Source organism: Muscardinus avellanarius (genome assembly GCF_963383645.1).
Source record: "Muscardinus avellanarius genome assembly, chromosome: 7".
NCBI classification, from domain to species: domain Eukaryota; kingdom Metazoa; phylum Chordata; class Mammalia; order Rodentia; family Gliridae; genus Muscardinus; species Muscardinus avellanarius.
The window spans coordinates 67,471,657-67,493,318 of NC_137793.1; the positions used below are offsets into that span (position 1 = coordinate 67,471,657).

The 21,662-nt window shown below is 35.4% G+C and overlaps 1 protein-coding gene across 3 annotated transcripts in view; it reads right to left on the reverse strand.

Moving 5' to 3' along the window:
* The window catches only part of DISP1 (dispatched RND transporter family member 1), a gene marked incomplete at its 3' end in the record, with an annotated part of 72,876 nt that overhangs the window by 44,948 nt on the left and 6,266 nt on the right, over positions 1-21,662 (reverse strand). For 2 of the 3 annotated variants that reach the window (XM_080699521.1, XM_080699522.1), the window contains exon 2: positions 15,318-15,849. In XM_080699521.1, coding sequence (XP_080555647.1) covers positions 15,318-15,832 — 515 coding nt within the window. In that variant the 5' untranslated portion in view covers positions 15,833-15,849. Of the gene's footprint in view, positions 1-15,317; positions 15,863-21,662 lie in introns of all 3 variants that reach the window. The other variant, XM_080699520.1, reaches the window with a different exon arrangement.

Here is a 21,662-nt window from a genome sequence, read left to right on the forward strand (position 1 = left end):
GAGATAGGAAAGATATACGTAACTACTTTCCCTGAAAAAGTAAAAGATACACTTTTTGGTCTCAAGTGCCAAAATAGAAAGATGAGAGACTAACAGATGTAAGTGGGAAAGCAAGCAAGGCAAGGCACATGCATGAATATGGTCATGTCACATCACTCAGGGGAAACACACACACACACACACACACACACACACACACACACACGTGGAGGTGGCAATTGAAGAGTGGCTGGGTTTATGATGACACTACTAAGAGGTGAGTATGCAGATCGTGAAGGGGTGTTATCCCCCTCTCCCTCTACTGTCCCCTATCCTTTCCCACCAGAAGTATAAAAATTAATGTAGTATTGTCCTTGCTTTTCAAATATATATGGAATGGCCAAAAAGGAAGTTTTATGCTGGGGTAGGGTGAGGCTCTTAAATCCTTTTTGTCCTTCTTTTAAACTACTCAACTCTTCAGTTAAAGGCACAAAGTTGAAGTGTGTGATACAATGGGATTTTACAGATGTATACATCCGTCCAAGTAAGTACTGCTCAGATCAAGATATACATTTCCCAGCACTCCAAAAGATTCCTTGAGCGTCTTCCTAACCAATTGTATCTTGCTCTTCAGAAGCAATCAACATTCAGGATTCTAGCACCACAGATTAGTTTGCCTGAAGCATCACCTTTTCAAGAAAGCTAAAGATAAAAATTTAAGTAGAACCTCAAACAGTTAAAATTCAGTTTAGCTTAAGTTTAGAAAAATACATAAAAATGAAATCCCAGTGATGTTTTAAAAGGGTAATTTAGGAAGACTTAATTGGTCTATTGTAGTTTTAGAAACATATGTTCAAACATATAAGATATAGCTCTCAAATTTCTTATAAAAGGCCTCTGATGAGCAACAAAACTTCATTTTAAATGTGGAAAATCTAGTTATTACTACAAGCACTTTTAAAAATCCTCCATGCACTCCACATCAGGGAATGTTTAAGCATGAGAGGGAAATGATACAATTAGGTTACAGAAATCAGGTAGGATTTTTCCTCATTGTGTAAGGTGGTACTGTGAATACACTGTCTCCATAATCAAAAATTACTACAGCAGCCAAAGATATGTCATCTGTGTTCTCATGATTATCTGTACAATATGATTAGGATGACTTCAGTTCGATGATTTTAAGAACAAACTTGCATAATGCCTACCATATAGTAAGCATTCAATATTATTTAACATCTCTTAAAACTAAAAAAGTATAGCAAAAATAATTCTCTAACATTTGAGCAACATATAGACATGATTAAGAGAAACACTTCTACATTAGTTCATACTCTAAACACTACTTCTTCTTCTAAAAATGGAGATAACAATAGCACTGTATTCCTTGGGATGTTTAAAAAATGAAACCAGAAAGTTTAATTTCTGGTTTCCCATGTAAACTATGTAAAATATAGCACAATGCCTGGCCTGTAGCAAGGGTTCATTAGAATAAGTAATACTGTCATTATAAATTTTAATTGTAATTTTTTGCTATTAGCGTCTGTTTTCTTTACCAAGAATACAAGTATGGTGTCTGACAAAGTTCCATATCATAATTTTTAAAAGATCTTTTAAGTCAGAGACTATTATACATATTTATGGAACATTTTTAGTAACAATAAAATTTATTATTAAAATTCTTAGGTCATTTTTTATAAAAAAATCTCAAGTTACATAAAGAAATAGTCATGTGATTGTAAAACATGAAATAATTTGAATGTTATATAACCTCAATTGCAATGCTGGTGTAAACCTAAATATTCTTAACTACTTATATAACCAGATACAAGCTCATCATGAACATCAAAGCCATTTATAGCTTTTTTATGCAAAAAATATTGTCTGGAAGTAAGAAGAGATATATAGCCAGGTGTGGTGGCACATGTCTGTAATTGCAGTACTTGGGAGTCTGAGATAGGCAGAACACAGGTTTAAAATCAGCTTCAGCAACTTAGTAAGACCTTGTTTCCAATTAAAAAATGGGGACTGGGTGAGTAGCTCAGAGGGAGAATGTCCCTGGTCTATCCCCAGTACCACAAAAGATAAACAAACAAAAAAGTAAGTAGGAGATATGTCATTTCAAAATGCCCATCTCTTCCCATTTTGAAGCCCTGATGGGACACTTAGACACTTAAAATGTTCTACTGAAGTGTATTCTGTAATACGATTAAAATTTTAGACTTAATAATAATAAGTAATTATTGCTTTTCTTTTAAATCATGACTTGTAAACAGAAGTTAGGTTAGTTACTTTAATTAAGGAAAGTAAAATAACTTCTACACTACATGATACTAAAATCATATTTAAAACTTGGTTGAATTTACCTCTTAAGACGTAGCTAGACCCATGAATTATGACCATACCTAACTTTAGTAGCCAATGTCTACACTTTAAACAAGTCTATATTCTCTTTGTAACTGATAAGATATGTCAGTCTAAAACAAAATAAAGCATGTGTTTCAAATGTTAGTAATTGCTGAAGTGTTTTTGAATTATTGGCAGTCCTATTGTTGAATTTACTTTGCTGTTTCTTATCTCTGCCTACTTTGACACCCACTTAAGCATTCAATGGCTACTAATTAAGTGGGAAAAATCATCTACAATTTAAGTTAAACAATTTGTAAGATTTCCCCTAAAGACAATAAGAACGATGCTGAAAAGATATGCTAAAAGGCTGCAGCAAACAATGACAGGACTGCAGTGTACACACAGTCCCCATGCCAACTCAATCAAAACTTTCTGAAAAAGACAAATACCAAAAACTGAAGGATGTCTGTGTGATGGAAATGCCACAGAGCAAAAGTGCACATTCGTCAGACGTGCTTAACAGTTATCTCAATTAGCACCCAAGCCTGGCAGCCCAGGAAGAAATTTCTACCTGATGTTCCAATAGAAAAATGTTTTGTGCACAACTGTACATGACCTCTTCTTGCCCCACACAGACTCAAAACCACTCCAAGGGACAGAAGCAATTTTACATTCATTCATGTAACAGCTTCAGTTCCAATTTAGATGAAAAAGAAACTTTTACCAAATAACAAGGTCCTAAGTAGAAAGCAAGAAGCGATGCTGTTTACTATTTAAGCCAACTAGAAACAATTGTGTTATATAAAACAGGATGGGCATGGCAGGAATGGCAGTCTTGGGGTGTCATTTCCTCCTACACTATTAATTACTCTCCAGATGAGTGTCAAGGCCTAGCAGCCCACTAGTTAAAAGGTGGCTATTCTGCTTTTCACTGACAGGTGAAAGATGTGGGGCATGGGAAATTCACTTTCAAACACATTTTGTCTCTACCACTTATTGGGAGCGAGGACAGAGGAAGGGCATTATGAAAAGATTAAACTACCATTTGGTGGTACAATGCACACCCCAAAAGAGGAATCTAAGAATGCCCTTCTTATAGCTTAAAGCAATTAGAATTCTAAAAAGGGCAATTGGTTAATTAAAAATATTTTTGAAGGGTTGAAAGGAGCTTTGGTTAAAAGAAAACAGTCTTCCTCAGCCCATGAATTAAATTTGCATGGTTTAGTTGGAGGTTATAAAGCAAACAGCCCCATGTGTTATATTTTAAAGTTACACTAAATTATAAAGTACTTACCCTGAAACTCAAGCCTTTCCATGCCAGACTGCTGCTGTGAGCCCTGTACAAAACATGCTTAATGAGAGTATAATATAGTTTTCTTAATAAGATGAGAATAATAATCATTAATGAGAGATCCAAGAAAAACTCATAAGAAATCCAGAAAACCCTTATTAAACTTAACTAACTTAAGAGCATGAAATGCTGGAATGAATTCTACAGTCCACAAGCCAAAACACTCACCAGACACCAAAGTTTCTCACTGAAAACGTGAAGGAGGAGGAGGTTCAGGGGTAAGGAGGTAAAAAAGAAAATCAGTATGATTTGGAGCTTAATGGAGAGTTTAACTCTGCATTAGAGGGAGAACTTTTAATAATCAAACAATACTTTTAAATAAATCTTTCCTAGGGATTGTTTTATAATTATGTACAGTTTTAGTTTGTGGAAGTCTATAGAATAGATTATGGCTGACAGCTCAAAAATAAAGTTCCAAACTAATACTCCAAAACCAAAGATCAAAATATTTATTATTGTCTGTGATGAAAGAACTACCAATTATATAGTCTCTTATCTACATATATATACATTAAGAGAGAGTCATTTTTCTGTTTAAATTTCTAAATTGCAAGTGAAAAAAAAGTCTGTTAAGAGTAATCTATTCACTGACATCTGTCATCTTGTTCCTATCCAGGGCTAGAAGACTCTTCTTTCCTGAATTACCTTTCTTTCTGCTTCAAAACACACTCCATCTCTAAAAGGAAAACTTTCAATGCCAGGTCAAGAGCTTGGGGGGAACTGTGGAAGATTTCTGAACAGAATTACATAATGAAGGCAGTGTTTTAAGAAGGGGGCAGTGGGCAGGCCCAAGTGACCACAGACACATAAATAGAGTCTAAAGGAATGAATGTGCTAACTGTCCATCCCTGCTTCTTACTAGACACAACAAAATGGTGCTTAGAGAGAGTAAATTGCTTACATTTCTATAGCAAACACCATGCTTGAATCTCAGACTACTTGGTGACTATCAAAGCTCTGTATCATTCAAATGGAAAGGAAATGTTTTAACTAAACCAACTAACTGCAAATTCACATAGAAAAAAGCATCATATTTAGTTTTGGATTCTCTCAATTTATTCTTTCTAAATTCAAAAGAATACTTAAAGCAAAGAAAAGCCCATGCTTTATTGAGGAATTTAGGGTTAATCCCCAGTTTCATAATTTATAGACATCTTATAAAGTCACTTACATCAGATTTGCAAATATCCTACAGGTGGCCAGAGTTGAGCAAACAGAAAGGTTATTACCAGGCTGGCTCTCCCTGGGGGTACATAGTCTCCTAGCCCTTCTCCATTTATCCCCTCAAACTGGATCCAGAAATCAAACACAGAAGAATCTAGAAGAAGTAGACTGCACATCTACTTTTATTTTTCTCTTCACCAATAAGGCTACAATTTCTAAAAAGTCAATGCACTTGGGGTAAGGACATTTTAAGAACAGGAGGAGGTATCCCCAAGATAGACTCAAACAACAATAATGATCAACAACAAAAAAGCTTTTTATAGCTTCTCTCATTGTTTGGGGAATATGTCATTATTAGCATGAAACCAACTGTGCCTGGTTTTTTATTATCAAATTATCATGCCATAAAATCAAGATCTCAAATCAATGCCATAAAATAAGAACTTGATTGATACTCAATAATCTATTCAGTTCATTCAACACCTAATTTCTGAGGGTCTTCCAAATGCCAGGTACTTTGCTAGGTCCTGGGATATACAACAGTACAAGGAAAAAATGGTTTAGCAAATTCAGGGCAACATCTATGAGTCAAAGGTATTAGAACACAATTACTGTAAATAAAGAAGTAGACAACGCTTTATGATGACTACTGCATAGCATTCAGAATCCACTTCAGGGGAGCAAATGCTTTAGACTAACTGTGGCGACTATTCTTTAGAGGCTGAATGAGATGAGGCTGTGGCAGCCAGCGCCTCATTCTCTAGACAAAGGAGGCTGTTCCTTTGAACCCGGCACACCCAGGGCTCCTCCAGGTCTCTTGCTCCCAGCTTTCATCCAGTTGGACTCTTGTCCATTGTTGAAAAACCACCTCTTCTCCCATGATGCTTTCTCTAGGGCTTCCCATAACTCCATCGCCCTTTTTGGGGCTCATACAACCTTTCAAACACTTACTCTTTTTTTTTTTTGCCCACACATGCTACTACTAGACTGTAAGCTGGTTTATCACAGTGAGTGATATAACTTCATATATGTTTAAAGGTTTTGTAAATTTTTTCATTAAAAAGATGTCTTGAGAAATACTTTTTTGTAATCACTCATTCATTCAACAAATATTTATTGAGGTACAAATATGCCTCAGGTGCTAGGCTATGTTTGAAATTTCAAAATATCACACAATCAGTTCAATACCTGGTTTGTAATTTTTATAAAGGGGCATAATTTGGTATAATTTTGCTGAAAAAAGCACAAAATAATACAATAATCAAAATTGTCCTCTAAATGTTAAGTTCTAGAAATTCTTTTAAATTACACCTAACAATCCACTTAAGTTTGGAAAGAAGTTGCAATAGATAAAAATTGCCTTTTTCCTGGAATTAGAAATGTAACTGATCTGTAATGTCTTTTTTTTTATTAATTCTCACTATTCACCAAATATGTTACAACCTTTCAAAACTATTTTTTAAACAAAAAGAAAAAAACGTTTAAACCATTTATTTCTTTTTTCCCATTCACTCTCCAGTACTAAACAACCATTAGTAATATGAAATGGGGTAATTAAAATATTTGCATCATTCCAAAATGTTCTATTAATTAATTTTAGGAAATAAAAAGGCATTGTTTCTTGACATTTATTCTTAAGGTAAAAGATGACCAAGGCTCATAATCTGAAAGGTATTAGACTATGCAGTGCATTACATGAGGCAGAACACTCTAAAATCTCACTTAAAACATAAAGAACTCTCTAAAAAAAAGTCCTCCTAATAAAATAGGCCTTCACTCAATCTCACTGCCAAACTGACTTTGGCAAGCATATTTGGAACATTTAAAATTTTACAAACATTATTGCTTTTTAAAAAGTTAATTTGACTACTTTAAGAAATGTAAAAATAAACCTTGCTTTCAGTAAAACCAAGATTAAGTCTTACCAGACTTCTAAAATAAAAACAGAATGATCATAATCAGGTTATGCCACTGATATAAAGTATACTGTCTCTGAGTCTTTGGGGCTGGAGAGCCTTCTGAACACCCTTTTTCCTCTTCCACAAGGCAAATTAGTGACCCTCTTTTACATTGGTTCTCCTCTATGTTGATAGGGTGAATGAAGTGTGTCATTTTATAAGAATGAAAAGGGAAGCCCCATATATTTATTTAAGTTAAGTCTCGGTAACAGCTTTGTTTCTGAAACAATTCCAACAGGGTTAAGCACAGGTAGGAAACAGCAATAACAAATTAGAAGAACAAAATAAAAGAAACTAAAGTAGAAAAGAAAAGTGAGATGAATACATGGTACAAGGTATCGTGCTAAGTGCAAGATCACTACTACTCCCATTTTTATAGAGATGGAAACTAAGGCTGAGAGAGATTAAATATTTACCTACAGTCAAAAAGCTAATACCTGGCAGAGCCAGGATTCAAACACAGCTTATCTTCCAAGGTCCAGGCTCCTACTAGATCATACTGTGCAGCGAGGAAAGGAGGAGGGATGGAGAAAGAAAAAGGAGAGTTGCAATGTAGTACCACTGACTGCTTTTAGAGGCTACCTGTATTTATCTACCCGTAAGAAAAACTGTAACTTAATTTGCTCTACTTACCCAAAGCCCATGCAATTAGAAGAAGAATAAGCCAGTACTTTTGACTGCTGAGAGATCTATGTAATGTTGTCTGGTGGTTTTTGTGGGATGTAACTGTGGCCTCTAGAAGATTTTGAAAGATACGGCCTACATGATACATGTTTGCTATCACAGGATTTTAGTCCTTCAAATTTTGGAAGAACAGAGATTTTTACTTTTTGTTATTTGTTGTATACTTAATAAAATCAAAGCAATCAAGACCCAATTAACTGAAATTATGTTGACACAAAGGGCATTCAATGTCAAATCTTGCTGTTAGTCTGCATTATATGAATTCCACTTGATCCCAAGAAGGCTGAAAGGGATCTCAGTTGCTTTATAGAATCAAGAAAGGTAGCCTTGTCCAATACATCTTTTTACAATGATAGGAAGGTGCTATATGTGTGCTGTTCAATATGGCAGCCACTAGTCACATATTGAGTATATGAAATATGGCTAGTGTGAATGAATGTGTGTGTGTGTGTGTGTGTGTGTTATTGTGTGTGTGTATTGAAGATTAAACTCAGGGGTATTCTATTTCTGAGATAACCCCCCAACCCTTTATATTTTTTTATTTTGAAACAGGGTCTCACTACATTGCTAAAAGGCTCACTACCTTGCTGAGGCTGTCCTTGAATCTGCAATCCTCCTGTTTCAGCCTCCCAAGAACTGAAATTATAGGTGTGTACACAACACCTGGCAAGAATTGAAGTTTTAATTTTATTGAATGCTACTGAACAGCAAAGGTCTAGAGAAATGCAGTTTGATCTTTCTTACAGAAGATATCTGCCCAACAATCCTTAAGTAGTAATAATTTATTTATATCAAGAAATAAAGACAAATGATTATTTCACTATTAGTAATCTTTTAATGGCAAGATGAGGAAAGAAGAGGATATGCATTTGTACAATTGTACAGTCTATACAATTTATATTTGTAATATAAAACCTGGCCTGTCCCTCTGCAAAAGCACTGGGATTTAACTTCTGTGCTCCAAAGAATACATCAGTGATTCAGTAAATTTGTATTGATCAAAGATGACAATTGACCTGTGGTGAGCTCATGCTGAAACAAACCTGTGTTTTACCCTGACCACTTCAACTCTTCATCTTTGAAGCTGTGGATGAGGCATGCAGTTTTCTTCTCTGTCTCCAGCACGTAACAGTATGTGTTAAATAGTGAATAAATCATCTTGCATTTCTCCAACATCTTAAGCATCTGGGTTGACTCTGGACTATGTGGGAAAAGCAGAGAATCTGGGATCTATGTCAATGCCCATATTCATGACACATGCTGATGAAATGTGTTCAGAGTGATTCTTCATTCAAATATCCTGACTAAACAAAACAATGCTATCACTGGGGATAAGGAAAGGGCAGGTCATTATAGACCAGGTGCAGGAAGTTAGATGCTGGGAAATGATGCTCAGAGCTAAAATTTTACCTCTGAAAGGTATAATTTACACACACAAAAAACCAAGAGTTCAAGTAGTGGATTCTGTTTCTTCTAACATAACAAGTGAATTCTCACTTGTTACTTTTTAAGAAAAAGATGTCCTTTCATGGAAAATAAATTACTATTCTAAGGGGGATAAAAAAAACACTTCTCTGAAAAGAGTAAAAAATAAAGAAATTTAAAAGAAAATAAATATAGTTACTAGTTATGCAGTTCAATGTACGGGAAGGCAGAGACAATGTTCAGTTAACTTTAAGGGGTTAAGCTCATAAAAGGGTTCCATGGTTTCATCTATGCTCAGCATTCCTAACTCTGTATAGGTTTAATTTTTCCAGTATGCCACAAGAAATATTTAAAGTGACCAGCTATCTATGAGATCACTTAAGAGAAATAAAAATGCATTTGGCAGGTACCCCAAAATACTACAGGTTTCCTATTATGATAATGAGTCTGTGGCACTGCCAAGTACCACTTATGGAGTCCTCGGTTACAATCAAGAACATTTCTTTGCAACACTAAATTTAAAAGTAAGTACAGTTTAGATTAAAAATCTTGTATGCTATTTTTGGATGTAGAACTCCTTGTAAATTGTGTAATAATATTATTATCCTCTCACTTTAATATAGCAAGATGATCTCAAATGAAGATTTTTTGAAGCAATTCAAAACTTGCTTCAATCAGCAGACATGGAATGTGACTGGCTCCTGAGAGGTTTTTTCCAACTCTCTAGAGAATAGCAGGCAGATCACTGTCATGTAGCCTTTTAGACAGACAGCTGGACCATGTTCAGGATGTAGAATTAGAATATGCCTTTTCTGTTTCATGACCATCTCAAATGACCTTCCACCTCAACAATTCTGTTTTCTTTATTCCTTCCTAAAATTTTTTTTGTGTGTGTGCAAGATCTCTCCTTAAAATTTCCCCTCTAGTCCCTTTACTACTTTCTACTCATCCTTCAAGGATCACAAACATTTCATCCTTTTCAGACTGAATGTCCTAAACCTCATTACCCTACATTATCCTCTTCCACCTCATAGAATTCCATATTGCTTCTACTGCAAAATAAATTTCTTCTTCTTATTTTAATTATTTTGTTACTTGACGCCCCAGATGATTCTGATGGGCAACTAGATTTAGCATCTCTTTGTATTTAGTACCTCTCTCTACTATAGTCTCATGGTAGAAAAAGACTGCCATTTTGAATTACTTCCTGTTCTCAATTAGTAATGTTCTTTAATGGCTGAGCAGTGAATATAAGGATGGAAATGTAAAAATAAAAAATTTTAGGCTTTAAAACAAAATTTACATATGCTCTTTTAGAGTTGGTGATGTATTAAAATAAATGTGATCTTATAATGATCTTAATTTTATCCAGCAGGAAAAAAATAAAATATATATATATTTTAAGTACTGGGGTTCCTGGAAGCCCTTCTACCTCTGGGCTACACTCCCAGACCAATTTTATATTTTTATTTGGAAACAGGGTCTCTTAAGCCAGCAAGGCTGGCTCTGAACCAGCACAATCCTCCTGTCTCCGCCTCCCAAGCGCGGGGATTACAAGCGTGCGCCACCACGCCTGACTAAAAAGATAATGTTATAAAGCAAAAAATCACATAGTGATTGAAAGTAATAAAACTTTTAGAAATATTAGAGCTTAAAGAATCAACAAGGAACAAATAGAACTTACTGTGTTACTGGGGGAGAAAGAGAAATATAAACATATTAAAGTAGGGAGCAAATGGGCTAGGTTAAAATTACATTTCGATTTGTCTGACTCTTTAAAACATTATCCATGGTTTAAGTGCCTTATAAATAAATAAAATCGTTAAAAATAAAATAAAATAACAAACAAGTGAGCCTACTGGGAATAGGTAAAAATAGTAGCAATAACAACTGAAACCATTCAGGATCCTCCATCTCTGCATTTTACTGTAAGATCAACCTTTAAAATAACACGAGGTCACGAATGCACCTGAAATAGTAACTGAGCAATACTTCATTAAGTACTTGATGCTATTGACTTAAAAAGGCAACATGAAGCAAACCATAATAAAGAAAATAAAAAGATTTAGAGAGTTAAAGTGCCTAATAGAGATTAGTTTCTAGAGCCTTTGTTTCAATGAGTTCTTAAGTGTTGGGTAGCATAAAAGACAGAAAGCATCACATGACAGTCTCATTTTCAGAATTTCTTCCCTTGAACTTCCTTGACAAAGCTGCTAGAAGAGAGGAGAGAGCAATGTGGGTGAGTCCTTCTAGCAGCTTTGTCAATATCCACACTCTGGCTATCTTATGGGTTGCACAAAGAATGCCAGCACCTGGTTCAGGCTTTTGTCCACAAAACAGATTAAATAAATACCTGCTGGCCAAGTCTAAATGCCTCACTGTTCATTGAGAGATCACCCTGAAACTGTCATGCATTACCCAATGTCCTCATTTTTTCAAGGAAGTTCAAGGGACATGACTCATTCACTGTTACTGTTATAACAGTTTATCCTATTTAATACCATTTATCATCAAATCCCATCCTCCCCAATGCCTCTGCACTGTTCACTTAGGATCCTTTCCTGTTGTCCCCATTTTAGGGTATGGCATTACCACTCCCCCCACCAGAAGCTTAGGCCAGAAAACTAATTCTTTCTCCTGTCTCAGCCTCCCAAGCGCGGGAATTACAAGCGTGCGCCACCACACCCCGCTTAATTTTTTATTTTCAAAAAGGGTCTCACTAGGTTGCTGAGAGTCTCCCTAAGTTGCTGAGGCTATCCTTGAACCTGAAATCCTCTTGTTTCAGCCTCCCAAGTACTGGGATTACAGGTCTGTGCCACTACACCGAGGTAAGATCTTTCTAAAATGCAAATCTTACCATGCTCATTTTGTCTGTAGTGCCACACCCATCAGGATGGCTCTTTTCAAGTAAAGCATGTAACAAGTGTGGGTGAGGATGTAGAAAAACTAGAGCTTTATGCACTGCTGGGGGAATATGAAATGTTGCTGTTGCTGTGGAAAACAGTATGGCAGTTCCTCAACAAGTTAAACACAGAATTACTATATGATCCAGGAATTCCATCTCTGATCTATACATATACCCAAAAGAACTGGAAGCTGAGGTTCATACAGAGATTTGTACACCCATATTCATCATAGTAGACAAAACATGGGGGTGGACTGGATAAACAAAATGCGGCATATACATACAAAGACATTATTCAGCTTTAAAGAGGAAGAAATTCTTAATCATGGAACAACATGTCTATGGAGATATTATGCTAAGAAAAATAAGACAGTCACCAAAGGACATACACTATATGACTTCACTTATATGCGATACTTGGAACTTTCAAATTCGTGGAGGGAGAAGCAGAATGGTGGCTGCCAGGGGCTGAGGGTTTAATGGGTGCAGAGTTTCAGTTTGAGAAGATGATAAAAGTTCTGGCCATGGATTCTGGTGATGGATGCATAGCAATATGAGTGCACTTAATGCCACTGAAATATACATTTAAAAATGGTTAAAATGGTAAATTTTATGTAATGTATATTTACAACTATTAAAAAAAACACATCATACACACACACACACACACACACACACACACACACACCTATAACAGGTCCTTACTGGTCTCAGGATAAAACCTAAAAATTATTTAATGTAGTTTCCAATGCCTTTTTGGACTCAGTCCCAGTAATTCCTCACTACTATTCTTTTTCCTCCATGGTCTAGCCACACTGAACTCTGCTGGACCTAGGCTCACACTACCTTATAAATCTTTGCATAAACTATTCCCATTATCTGCAAGACAATCACTTCATTCTCTCTTCGTTTGTGACTTCCATTCATCTTCAGCACTGTGTGTTCTTTTTTGGTGGTATTTATCAGAATAGCTGTCTGTTTGATTTACTGTCTCCTTTCCTACCAGCTCATAGTTTGATGAAGGCAAAAAAAAAAAAAAATTCTCAAAATTCTCAACATGTTTCAAATTATATTCTCAGTGCCTAGCACATAGGAGTATTCAGTTAAGTACCACTGAATATATAAATACATGCAGAAACTAGGGAAGTAATGTTTGAATCACAGAGTATGTGAAATATACAACTGAACATACTCTTTTTCAGGTAACTTCAAAAACCTATGTTTTTATAACAAATAATCAAAAGGCCTAAATTCAGAAAAAAATTCAAATATAAAAATATCCTACATCTTATACCACTTTTACAAATTTTTCTTGCTGGACAAATACAGCAGTATTTTTTCATTCAAATTAAATACTAGACTCTTCTCTCTCTCTCTCTCTCTCTCTCTCTCTCTCTCTCTCTCTCTCTCTCTCTCTCTCTCGGTGATGCTAGGGATTGAATGGAAGGATATTCTACCTTCAAGCTATATAGCTATATGCCCAGCTCTATTTTTTTTTAATTTGTAAAAAAGTAAGTAGTTTATTTCTCCTTTTAAAATGTGAACAGTCTGTAATTTAGTCACAGCCTTTTACTTCCAGAGAACTTCTTCATTGGCTCTCATTTGCATTTTAAGTAACATAATTTTATTCCAGAAGGCAGTTTTTCTTCATTCTTTCTCTCTAGTTAACATCTATAAACAAATCCCACAAGGACAAGTATATGAAGCTGGTAGTCATGCACACTCTTAAGTAAGTCCACTATTACTGCTGAAGCCCTACTGCCAAAAACAGGCAAAATGGCTCAGCCTCCCACCTACCAGTTTTGTTTTCCAATGTCATTCTACTTACAGTATACATACTCTCAGTTGTTTCAATTTAGATTATTAGGAAATGCTAAGTAAAAAACCTGGCAAACTGAAAGAATTGATTATTGCCTATAGTTTTAATACTTTAAGACCTTATAAAAGGAGGGTTCAGTTTCAAAATGCAGAACTATTCATCTCATCTCACTCTACAATCATGATTTATGATTAAGAAACATCAATACTTATGATTATATAATTTTAGAATCAACTATTTACAGTTTAATTAAAAATGGAGTGAGTAAAAAACTGGTCATACAGTAGCACAACGCTGTTGGGATGAATCTTTTAGGATGTGGCTTTGATGAACTTGGTGAATTTCTTATCATTGACTCTTTCTCTTTCACCCTCTCCCACCTTCTCTTTCCCCTTTCTCTCATCTTTTACTCCTTATCTCTAAGAGAGTAAAACCAGGTGTTAAAACCTGATAAAGGTGAAAAGAATTTATAACCTAATCTCTTTCTGGATCTGTCTCTAATTAAGAGGGAATTTGCTATATGTGTGAAGTGGATTACAACCCAATAATAAAAATAAAAATGAATACATACAGCAATTAGATGAACCTCAAAAAGTTTATGAGCAAAAATTGCCAGACACAAAAGAACACTTACTGTATGTTTGCAATTGTATGAAGTCCTAGGTGCCGGCCAAACAAATCAATGATACTAGAACTCAGAATAGTGATGACTTCCGGTGCAGAGAGTGTGGATGACTGAGAAAAGGCAAGAGGAAACTTCCCAGGGTGAGAGAACTGTGCTACTGTCAGACTGAGGTTTTGAATTAAACCAGTATACACATTTGTCAAAAATGATCAAACTACATACTGAAGATGCATTTTGTAAATGTATATGTAAATTATACCCTAACTTAAAAAATAAAATAATATTTTAACTAAAAAATTACTACCTTAAAATGTGAAAGACTTGGCCTCTAAAAAATACTTATAATTTTATAAAATACATTATCATTGTTTACCTGCAGCGAATGTGACAGAGTATGAAAAATTTGCTGAAGATCATGTTAAAAAAACAAAACCCTATGAGCTGAGGGAGAGATAATAACTGGCAATAATGTATTTTTTCTAATATTTTTCAATGCACTAGATCTGTAGATATTTAAAAATATTTTTCCTAAGCCCTATGCTACAGATTTTCAGCTTTTATCTGCTATGAGACCAACCATTGCTTTAATCTAATCTTAATATATTAGTCACCCAAACCACATGAATAGAAATTGTGGATATGGCCATAAAAAAGCATACTGAACCAACTAGTTTTATTCTTTTTCATAAGAGATGACCTTTGTTTGTAGCAAACAAAGGACTTCTGGTAGCCTCATCACAAATATATCTCCTTAGTACCTTAAGGTCTAGCAGAAATTTCTAATCATTTTGTAGACCACAAAAAGGGGGGAGAGTTAATGGACTAGAAAGTCAATGGATAATATATATATATATATATATATATATATATATATATATATATATATATATATATATATATATATATATTGCATCTTAGTAGTGTTCACACAGTCCACCAAAGAAGTATTTTTATTCCTGACACATTTTTCTCCCCTCCTTTGGGGGTAATAAATACAAGTAGTCACACACGTGAAATTAGTTGAATGCTAAAGGACAGCAAAACTTACAACAACTCACCTGGTGTTGGCTATGTGCTGCTGCACAGGCTGATGCTGAAAATGGTCAGGCCACGGATGATGTAGGCAGAAGGATGGCGAAGGCTGAAGACAGCATGTAGCCTGATATATAGGTGAATGGTTTGGACATAGTGATGCAGAATACTCTGAATGTGGCTGCATGCAACACAAGGCCAAAGCAGAGGGTGCTGCAAGGCCAGCCTCGGGATGGGGATGGCACTCCTGATGACTGCTGTGGCTGGTCAAAGGGTGATGGTATGGGCAAGGATGGCAGCACTGGGATAACATCTGAGGCGTTCTTTGGTTGTCTACAGGCAGAAAGGATGATTTAACTGTGCCATTAAGGTGCAGGCATCCATTTGGACTCACTTTTGCTCTTTCTGCTTCTTTGGGTGTGAGCTGTGGGGCTGCAAGGTCTCCATCGGGGAGGGTGAGGGGACTAGGGCTGGTAGCACTGGTTGAGATGCTGCCATTGCTGAGAACCACAAAGTCACTGTTTCCATTGCTCACAGCCATGCTCCAATGTCTTGACCCTAGGAGACAAAATTATATAAAGTCAACCAGTTATAATCAGGCAGGCAAATACTTAAGACATACAAGTAAGATATTAAAAAATGGCTCTTTGAAAATTGACCAGATTGTTATACACATGTACAAATATGTAACAACCAATCCCACTATTATGCATAATTATAATGTGCCAGTAATGAACAAAAAATCATGCAACATATACCTGTCTTAAAACATTACATAGTACCTATAAGTAGTTATAATTTTTATGTATCAGTCAAAATAAATTTAAACTTACAATAAGAAAACAATTCTTTGAACATGAAGGTTCTTATAGGAGTTATGCGGAAGTGGTGGGAACCCAGAAGCATTTGGAACTGAACCAGTCAACACATAGGCTCTCTTCTTTCCTCCAGTTACTTCATGTACCACACACTCTAAGAACTGTCTCCTATCCTCAACCATTCTCTCCTCTCAGTGCCTTTCTTCCTCCCCCCTCCTCAATGTATAAGAATCAATTAAAAACAAAAATATCCTGGGAATGGAAAGAAAGATGACACCAACATTATCCTCCAACTTTTCAATACTGGTACCTAGAAGATAGTCACTGTACTAAGATGCATTATTAACATTATTAATTTATCAAATTTAGCATTATTTATTTACCTTTCTGATAAAAATCCTCAAACACACACTCAGTTAAATAAACATCACCCAATAAGAAATGTAGAATTTTCAGTCCCTACAGTGTGTCACTATTACTCTACATCCTCACCAGCATTTATTATTGTCTGTAATTTTAGTGAGTGCCATTCTAATTGGAGTAAGATGGAATCAGTGTATTCTGATTTCCATTTCTCTACTTGCTAAAAGCACTGAACATTTTTTCACATAACTATGAATCTCACTATCATATATAATTATATTGTACAAAGAGATTTTCTTAAAAGTCAAAATTTACTGATATATGATAAGTAAGATAAATCTCTTTACTTATATTTTACTTATATTTTAAAAAGAAGAGCTGGGTATGGTGACACACACTTGTAATCCCAGTACTTGGGAGGTTGAGACAGGACTATTGCAGGTTTGTGGCCAGCTTCAGCTATTCAGGGAGGTCCTTCACAAAGGAAGTAAGCCCCTGTTTCAAAATAAAGAATAAAAATTGGGTTGGGGGTATAGATCAGAGATAGAATGCCCTAGGTTCCATCCCAAGTACCACAAAAATAAAATAAAATAAATGTTCCTTTTTTTAAATCAATTTTACCATTACTTTTTAGAGCAGTCTGCCAACTCTTCTTGCTCTTTTCTAGTAGGAGGACAGAAGGAAGGAAGGTTTGCTAGTTGGTTTTTACCATCTCAGGTTGGCAAATGCACTAACTCAGAATCTATTTTTTCAAATTTAATTCAGTCAATTCAGTGAGTTATGTTAGTGAGTCACATCCAAAAACAACAAAACATCTTCAGAGTTGTAAAGTAAGGCTGAATAGAGTGTTACCAACTTCTAACATCCTTCAAAGTCCCCCGAAGTCCCCTTGCATCTCCAAAAATTCCAACCACTCTGTCTTCTAATTAAACCTGCTTGTCCTTAGGGAAAATGGTTTTTCTTTTTCTTTGTAGCCAGAATCACAACTACCATGCCCTTTTACTTTCATGCAAATATACATTTTGAAGTCACACAAGAGTTAAAAAGATTCTTGTGGGCCAGCTGAGGAACTTAATTACCATTTAAAATATTTTACCCCCAAATGGTAAAATGCAGTTCAAGTGCCAAATAACTGACTACAAATGGATTTCTGAAATACAACCTGTTTTGTAACTTGGATACTTTTTGTCATGAAGCAGGAATTAGTGAATAGTTGAGAAAAATTTGAACTTTGGCTTATATTTGAAGCAAGTCATATGAGCATTCTCTGATTCAGTTTCTTTGATCATAAAATAGATATAATAAATTTGACTTCCTAAGTAAAAAAAAAAAAATGTAAGTAAAAAATAAAAAACAAAACCAGAACACAACTGCTTAAAAGTTGATCCTAAGGCCCAGAGAGAGAAACATCTTTTTTCTTTAGAACTGAGACAAATGGAGAAAAAATCTGGTCCAGATCTAGAATGGAGAATATTAACAGGAAAATGGACAAGATAAAGGAAGAATAAACATAATAAAAAGAAATGATATAAGGAGTTCCTGAAATAAAATTTTAATACCTTTTAATTATGCCAAACTATTGTAATAAGTATAATGGTATGCCATTATAAATGCAGTGACAACAGTGTTTATAATGGAACTAATATTTTGGGACCAAATATAATGAATAACTTTTCAAGACAGCTATGTTGAAACCACCTGTTCTCTCAAAGACCCTGACACAGGGGATGACAAAGAAAAGCTATTCTTCAGACACTGGCTTGAAGTGTGAGTTGATTAAATCACATGTTTTAGTTTACTTCCTGCTGTTCATGAATATAATGTGCCAATATCATTATATTCAAAGCCACTAATCTCATATCCATTTCACAGGTGAAATTTTTATATCCTGAATGACTTAACAAGTTGGAGTTTACTAGGTCTTTGGCCAAGTACCAATGTGCTTGCTTTCCCTCCCTTTTTTCTTCCCTCCTTCCTTCCCTCCTTCCATTCATCTATCCATCCATCCATCCATTAATTCATTCATCTTGGAGATTGAACCTAGGGGGCGCTCTATCACTGAGATATATCCTCAGCCCTTTATTTTTTATTTTGCAATAGAGTCTTGCTAAATTGTCCAGGCTGGTCTCAAACTTAGCACTGTCCTGCCTCAGCTTCACAAATTACTGGAATAACTGAGATTACAGGTATGTAACATCATGTTTAATTAGAAACATCTATTGATTATATTTTAATTTAGTGACAAGACTATAAAAAGACATGGGATGATACTTCTGGTTAAAAAGCCTAATTTATATTTAAAGTGTCAACTGAGATATCCATGCCTGAGAAGAAATAGTATGAGTATGTCTGAGTCTTGCCTCTAAGTCTTGATTTCTTCTCATACTTAAATTCATGTGAAATGCAAATTAGTGAAATCTTCTAATAGAGCAACAGGGCACTGCTTATCAAAATTTAAAATACTTTTATCCTTTGACCCATAATTCTACTAGAGATTTATTTTATAGATATACTTGAACCATGCATTAAGATGTTGACTGCAGCACTATAACTGTGAAAACCAAGAACAAATGATCATCCTTGAATTATATCATACCCAAATTTATGTATTCTGCACAATAAAAAGGATGTGTTAAGCTAGGCATGATGCCATGCCTGTAATTCCAGTATCTGGAAGGTTGAGACAGGAGAATTTCAGGCAGCTTCAGCAAAACTCTCTGCAGACTAGAGAGAACCTGTTTCAGAACAAAAAATAAAAAGAGCTAGGAATATAGCTCAGAGGTAGAATGCACCTGGGTTCAATCTCCAGTAACACACACACACACACACACACACACACACACACACACGAATGAGATTCAGATGTAATACATGGAAGTCCAAGGAATATCATTATGTACAAATAAAGTAGCTACAGAATGACCTATATGATATGAATCCATGTGGTTAAAGAAAAAGCCATGTTTGTGTCTGTGTTGTAAAATCACCAGTTTTTGTTCATGTGATTAAAATTGAATTCCACTTTCATTGAAACTCAAAAAAATTTACACTGATAAATATACAGGATCATCATGCTTTGAAAACAAAAAAAATAGCTTGTTATTGAAAATGTCATCATATACTCATAATAGGATCTCTTTGAATTTGGAAGTGTTATTCATCAAAATAGTATATACTAAACTATGCTATTAACATGTCATCTTTCCATTAAGATGCAATCAGATTATTTAGGGAGTTCTCATTGTACAAAAACATCTAAAGACCATTAAGAAAACTTGATTGCAGCTACAGAGAATTGGAAATCAGAACTGCTAGCTTGGCCAGAAAACTGCCAAGTTAAAATGTAAGTGTAATGTTGAAGAGAATACACAGACTTGTTTAAATCCCTAAGGTAACCACTTAGCAAAGCCATCACTATCTTAACAAATGCAGGGTTCACATAGCCTGAAGGAACAGCATCTTCATCCCCTTCAACAGCTATAATTGTACACCTCTTTGGTATTGCCAAAGCACTTTTGCACACATGATCTCACTTGGGTTGATCCTCCGAAAAGCCTTAAAAAAAAAAAAAAAGTGGCAGGCATTATCACTCCATTTTGCAAAAGAAATTTTGAGAGAGCCTCTAAGTAAGGTGCCCAAGGTCACATACCAATGACAAATGGTGAGGCCAGGAAGCCTGATGCCAAGGCTGAGAGCTTTCTGCTAAACTACTTTCCATAAACTCAGATTGTATATTTTAGAATAATACTTTGCCTCACCAAATTCAGATCACTTAAGAACAAATGGCAAGACTGGATCACCACCAAGACTCCATGTAGTAGGTAACCATCTTTTTCAGAAAAATGATGTTCCTTAGATCACAGTTTGATGACTAAATTAAAACACAAAACACTAACCCAGTGCTTCCAAACATAAAGATATCCTGGGGATGAAGTTACAATGCAGATTCTGATATATCTATCTGGAGAGGGATAAACCAACAACACATCTGTGCTGCTGATCCCTGGCACACACTTTTCATAGCAATGTGAAACTGCAAAACTAGGTGGGGAGGCTAGGAGGAAACTAGACCTAAGTAATGGCAAGATGATGCACAATTCATGTAGGATGAACAAAAACATGTGGGGGAATAACAATAGTTGACAGAAAAAGACCTATTTTTCAAGTTAGGGCAGAGAAAAATGACAGGCTTTACCAGAAGTTCTGACAATCAAGTGTAATTATGGCTTAACTGATGACCCCAGGTTTTGTGCATGGAAATAACATGTCATGGGATTGTAATCTTTTTAGTGCAATCTATACATAAGGATGAAGCACCTTGCCCAGTTAACAGGGTGAGGTACTTTGCTGTTCTCACAAATGGTACTAAATATAAGAAGATGCATATATAATGAGACCTCAAGTCATTTTTTTTTCACATCAGGCATGAAGGCAGTTTTGGAAGGACCAAACTTGATTTAATATAAAATTGCTACTCTTGGAATGGATGTTTATTTCAAAATGATGGTGGTATTTCTGACCACTTGAACAAAGTTGACCTATTGAAATTTAATGCTATGGCCAGAGAAATACATAGCTTCTCTGAATGACAAAAAAGACTGACAAAGAACTGTACATCGGGGATTTTCTGCAATGGGGTTAGTAAAGCTGGATAGAAGCTGGGTATGGTGGCTCACACTTGCCATCCCAATACTTGGGAGACTGAGACAGGAGTATGGCATGTTTGCTGACAGCCTCAGCTACTTAGTGAGGCCCTCCGCAAACTTAGCAAAACCCTGTTTTAAAATAAAAATAAAAAATAGAGCTGAGGATGTAGCTTGGAGGTAGAATGTCCCTGGGTTCAATCCCCAGTACAACAACAACAACAACAACAACAACAACAACAACAACAACAGCTAGAATAACAAAAAGTCACTAGTAATACTGCACTAGAAATATTTTATTTAAAAAGTCACAAGGAATATTTTAATAGTTTTATAGAAACTATTAAAATCCTTTTTATCATCATATTATGTCAAGCACTTCCCTCACAACATCTCTATGAAGACATTAAACCTGTTACAGAGGAAAGTGAGGGATCAAAAATATTAAAGGGACTGACCCAAATCACATAGTTGAGATTCAATCCCAGACCAGCATGAGTCTAAAGGGAAAGGTTTTCCACTACCTCAAGAGGCCTCCAGGGAGATA